The sequence below is a fragment of the Frankliniella occidentalis genome, unplaced genomic scaffold (assembly GCF_000697945.3).
Source record: "Frankliniella occidentalis isolate FOCC.00 unplaced genomic scaffold, Focc_3.1 Scaffold30, whole genome shotgun sequence".
NCBI lineage: Eukaryota > Metazoa > Arthropoda > Insecta > Thysanoptera > Thripidae > Frankliniella > Frankliniella occidentalis.
Genome location: NW_026267160.1, coordinates 206,986 through 212,849, shown reverse-complemented (window position 1 = coordinate 212,849; position 5,864 = coordinate 206,986). Strand labels below are relative to the sequence as shown.

General features: G+C 51.9%; 1 protein-coding gene across 1 annotated transcript in view; it reads right to left on the bottom strand.

The window, feature by feature from the left end:
* The window catches only part of LOC113201896 (zinc finger protein 239-like), a gene marked incomplete at its 3' end in the record, with an annotated part of 4,791 nt that extends 640 nt beyond the window's left edge, over positions 1-4,151 (bottom strand). The window contains exons 1-2 of the mRNA XM_052265771.1: positions 4,064-4,151; positions 129-374 (exon numbers count right to left, since the gene is read on the bottom strand). Coding sequence (XP_052121731.1) covers positions 129-374; positions 4,064-4,151 — 334 coding nt within the window. The remainder of the gene's footprint in view (positions 1-128; positions 375-4,063) is intronic.
* Positions 4,152-5,864: the final 1,713 nt, after the last annotated feature.

The following is a 5,864-nucleotide window of genomic DNA, read 5'->3' as shown; positions in this document are numbered from 1 at the left end:
GGCGAATTTCTTGTTGCACACAGTACACTCAAAAGGCTTCTCTCCTGTGTGCGTTCGGAGATGGCCATGGAGATGGGAACTGTAGGCGAATTTCTTGTTGCACACAGTACACTCAAAAGGCTTCTCACCTGTGTGCGTTCTGAGATGGTCATGGAGATTGGAACTGCTGGCGAATTTCTTGTTGCACACAGTACACTCAAAAGGCTTCTCTCCTGAGTGCGTTCGGAAATGGTCATGGAGACGGGAACTGCGGGCGAATTTCTTGTTGCATACAGTACACTCAAAGGGCTTCTCTCCTGTGTTCTTACGGAGATTGGAACCTCTCGTGAACGTATTGCTGCATTGGGTGGACATGGTGTGGAGACTCGTAAACTCTGAAAAACGAAAAAAGAAACCACACTTAATTATTGAAGTTCGATATTACTCCACAGCTTCTTTGCCTTGTTTCACGGGTAAGTGCGTAGTTGTAGGGGGAAAGGGATACACTACGGTTTACGTAACCCTCAGTATAGATCGAGGAAAATTAGCACGTTAACATACTGTTGAAGTATCTAGTGTTGCTGCACACCTAGAGCGACTGAACCTATTTCGGATCAGATTTTCGTTTTTCCTCGCTGTGCCGTAACAGGCGAGTGGTAGAACCGCCACGACTGGAGGTAATGATAGTCGACTTCTTCCTTTACGATTCGCAATTTTTTTGAGGGATGTAGTTGCACCCGTTTCGGAGATATAACAGTTGGCCGAACGACGTGTTTTTGATCCGGAATAGGGACTTCTGAACCTAATTCGGATCAGCGAAAATACGTTTACAGCCAAAAATTGCCAATAGACCTATTAAAAATCATTCGATACGATAAAAGGCTACTCTGAGTACCCTAAAATAATGTTTTCACACTAGTCCGACACATGGAAATTGTTATCATGTTCATATTTCAGTTTGAAAAAATGCGAAAAAAATGTCAATTTATCAAGATTCTCCCAACCTTTAAAACATACTTCTTTTAGTTCATAATCGGCTTGTACTCCATTCTACGCACCCAGCTTATTGTTAGAGATTTAAAAGACAGAAGGAAGGTCCGTACTTTCAGTAAAAAAAATAAGGTGCCTAAATTTTAGTTCTGCATTGAAACTACAGACAGTTGATCCGAATTAGGGGCTGATCCGAAACCGGTTCAGCTGCTCTATAGTAATTTCCCCCAGATACGTTTCGGAACGTCTCCAGTTTTGGCAGAGGTGCGCGAAAAAAACTATACTGCGCAAACAAACAGGGGACCGCATTACTCAGCTCACGTTAGATTAAGCTTCTCTCACGCCACGCCAAGCCACACCCCGCCCGGTGCCACAAAGTCGGCTTTACGAGAGTAGTATCATTCATTGCGGTACTCTAAAATACATTTTCGCCGGGCTGAGCTGATTTCCGTCGGGCGGCGGCGCGGCGTACTACAGTACAGCGTTACACTCTGCAAGCAGTCATTCCGCCCCGTCTGGCTCGGGTCCCTCCGCTGGTGCTACGGCCTGAGCGAGCGACAAGGACGGACTCACACACACACATACACACGAGCCCATCGCGAGAGAGCCAGAAGAGACATTTCGGCCACCTCGGGAGAGGGCTGTGTTCTCGAATTAACATCGCCATAAAGATAAGGCGGTGAAATGTCATCCGGGCGGCTGGACGGGCCGGCCGGGTCATCCCGACAGGATTATCATTATACACGTTGCAATTATTGCAGCGCCCCTGCCCTAGATACGAAGCGTCAAGAGTTACAAATCGAGCACGGTAAAAATGACATATTGGATTTCAAGCGATCTGCTTTGTTTTCAAGGCAGTTTTCAAGCAATCTGCTTGAATTCCAAGATTATTTTTTTACAGTGAGCTTTTGAGGAGCATTTGCGGGCACAGGGTGGATGACGGCCGTAGATCGTCATTTTCGTATTTGTACTCATTTTATCAGCTGTCTAATTTCAGAAGTTATATTCTCGGCTTGGATGGCATTTGAACGACTCGAAATACAGCTGATTATAATACAAATATATAATAAAAATGAGCCTAGAACGTTCGAGTAAGGAACTGACACTTCAGCTGCACGAAATGCATCGCGATTGCATAGGAGCAGGGTGGTAGGGGGTGCGGGGCCAAAGCCACACCACGCCAATAAGCGGCCAGCAGCTCGGGTCGTTAGCACCCTCCTCGGCTCCAGCCAGCAGCAGCAGCTGATTGTGAATTGTATCGGCAAAGTCGTGGGATTAAGAAGAAGTGTAGTGTCAGAGGTTGGCGTCGCGTTGCATCACAAACGATATCGTAATGAATGAAACGCGCAGCAGCAGCGCAGCCCTCGACGAGCCCCCTAGCCTAGCCTATAACTGACCCGCGGGGCCGCGCGGCGAGTTGCGCTGGTCCTAGGTGATCCGGGCGCTGGCGCCCCCTGGCGGCGACTAGGCGCACCAGCCCACTCGTGGCGGGCGTGTGCCGCTCGCGAGCAGCGCGCCTCGAGCCGCAGCCGCAGCCGCAGCCGCAGCCGCAGCAGCAGCCTCGCTGTCCGCGGGGCACTACGGGGCACCGAGGCCAGGAGGTGGGGGCGCGGCCGCGGCGGCTCGAGGCGCGGGGCAACCGGAGCACAGGTCGCGCCGCCAGCCGAGGTCGCGAGCACAACGGCGAGGAGGCCATCGCACACTCTGCCGTTAGTCTCTCAACTTTTCGAGGGAAACGGACACGAGAGTTTGCACGCACTGAAAAAAACATGTTAGCTGCAGAAGCCAAACCAATATCTAAATCTGGAATGACTAACAGTTATTTAGCTATATCTCTAATAATGGTAGCTGTTCATGTTAGCAGCACACCACAAAGAGAGCAAAAGTTTTTCTACGTAGGTAACATATGTCTTTGCGCACATCTTAATCAGATACAAATTTGTATCTACGTTACGGTCAAAATAAAACATTTGTACCCAGCCTAGGTACAACTTGTACCTCCTTCATGACAAAGTTTGTATCTTTAAAGATGTATTGAGCTACTAAAAAGTTGGCTACATAATTAGTTATCCCATAAGATAATGTTTTGGCAGTTACATCTATATTTTCATTTTTTGCGTGGGACGGCCTTGATCACTGATCACACCCTTTCCGTCGATGCACATCAGACACGCGGCGACACCACCACTCTATCGATTCACGAAACACGACAGAGGAAAAAAGACACCAACCAAAGCGCAAAAACGAAAGCAGAGGAGAATATGGCCGGTCGTAGTGAGATGGTGTTGGGAAACGTAGAGTTGTAATGAAAGAAACGAAATAAAAATAGGGCCGATAGTCGGAGTGGGCGTGGAGTTGCGCCACAGCCGGAGTGGGAACGCATATGAGACAATCCCGGGGCTCCTATATGTTAATTCCTCACGCTTCGCACCGCATCCCTGGGTGGTCTCTCCCGCCCGGCGCCGCCAGCCCGAAATCGAGTGTCGGAGCCGAGAGAAAACCTGCAATTCTTCGGCGCGATCCGAATAGGCCCGGCGCGATAGAGGAAACAGAGAGATTAGCGGACGCAACGCGTGGTGCATTGTGAAGTAAGAGCGGGGCTGGGCGCGCAATTAGATGGAGGGGGCCCCGAATCGGAAAAGTGGCCCATTATTCCTCGTGCGTTAAACGCGATCGACACGACCCGCGTGGAGCAACAGGCCAAGGATTCGCTTTTGTTTTCTATCTGGCGGCGGCGGCGGCGTGGATTCGCCCGCGCGCGCGAAGTGGGAGGTAAATCAAAAATTCGATCCCATCCATACCGCGAACGACGACGACGGCGGCGACCCCAGGGCGTACCTGTCGTACTCGTTCAATTATTTTCGCTTTCGATCAATCGATGTCCTTATTCCCCTCCTAAATTCTCCACGCTCGGGCTCACTTCGATTAGAACGCATCCGTCTGGCTCGCTCTCTTTCCCTGTCAGTCATAACTCCGAGCGTCCGGTCCTCGGGGGCCAGGTGGGCTCGGCCCGGCCCCCACGTGGGAAGGAAAACACTCAGGCTTACGCCCCTGGAGCCTGCAAACCGCCTGCTCCAGGGAGTTCCCTACTGACCTGCTTTAGGGGGAGGCTCCCACGACAGGCAGCACTCATCTGGGCCTCTGGATGTAGGTGAGAGGACTGCCTCCTCTATTAGAACCATTGGTACGAGACCGCCTCCACCACGGCGAGTGCATTCCTTATAGGAGCACACGAGCTCACACCAGAATTCATCACGAAGGTGGCCCAAAGGAAAGTTTATAAAAGAACATGGACGTTAACTTTGGCGCAACGCTCTGTTCCTGAATCCGCAAGAGTATATCCTGCTACCAGAAACGTCTTTTCTGTGTGTGGTTACAGAACTGGCGTTGACCGGGGGTTTGCGCATGTCTACAATCTCTAAAGAGTGACCCACATACACAGGAATATTTCGTAGTTACGCTACTGCACCGCATGCAGCCAAACGGATGGCTTTGCCATGCACCGCTTTATGGATGATGGACCCTTGCGAGTATAGGCAAGGGTCCATCGAGCACAAGTTATTGGTTACTCCGCGGCCACCCTGTGCGACCTCCAGTGGAGAGGCAAACCAAACCTCACGGGTGAACGCGGTAACGGCACAACCACCTGACCCCACGGAGGGGGTGTTCCACCCAACTATCGGTACTTGCTCAATGCATGGCGGCGCGACAGATCACCGTAACTCGACGGGCCCTGCATCACAGATGAGTCGATGCGGCACACCCGCTCGCTGCACCGGGTAGCTACTCATTAGGATCCAAATGGACTAATCGCCCTGATCGCTGAGCGGCGGCGGCGGGCCCGCTCGCTAGTCCAGTTACGACAGCGCCGTCCGTCAATGAGCGTAACGAGTTTAGGGATAAATACGACAGACGTGGGGCAGAAAAAAAAGGGCGGCTCCACCCCAGGAAAGCACTGAGGTAAACGACTGCAGCCGTATGATGAAGATGAGAGCTTTCTCTCGACAGCCGCTTGACAGTCAATTGACACCGCGGGGTGGTTGTTGTCGTACTGCTGTACACGGTGGCACACCGGTGGCACACAAAATATTCCAGATATTCCAAAAATATTCCAGATATTCCAAAAATATTCCAGATATTCCACAAATATTCCAGATATTCCACAAATATTCAAGATGGTGTACTGGAATATCTGGAATATTTGTGGAATATCACTTTTCCAATATTTTTGGAATTTTTTCCAGTGTCTACATGGGATATATCCAAGTGGTCCACCCCTCGGGAGCCCTGCAGGTCCCCGTGCAGAGCAGGACCCGTGTTCCGCGCTGTCATCCCCCTTTCTTTACTGCTGCACGCCGCTGCACGACCAGGAAGCCCTGCAGCGGCGTCGCCGTCGTCGCGACGCCTCTTCACGCCACAACAATGGCAGCCAGCGGCGCCTCGGAGCCAGCAGCGCGACGTGATCCGGGGAACAATTATTATAGTCCGGTGTGTTTATCCGGGGCGGGGCCAAGGCGGGGCAGGGCGGGGCGGGGCAGGGCGCCTATCGCCGCCACCATCTCACGGCGACAAGCTTTTGCACAGCTATACTACCGCAGGTGTCAGTATTACTTTTTCACCTTAAGCAGCCTCCGCTAGCGCAGCAACCGCAGCAGCAGAGAGTGCACTATACTAGAGAGAAGTCTTCCAACACCAACGGAGCAGCAGCACAGGCACCGCTGTACTCCATAGCAGCAGCAGACGACGCGGGAGCTTCGTCCGGTGAGAGAAGAGAGGGGTAAGGGGGGGGGGGACCTCGTGTAATTGATTGTGACACGTGTGAGATTTATCCCGCGACACACTGCTTTATGCACAGGGCGGGCTACCCTTCCCCATCTTCCCTCTCCCCCCCTCCA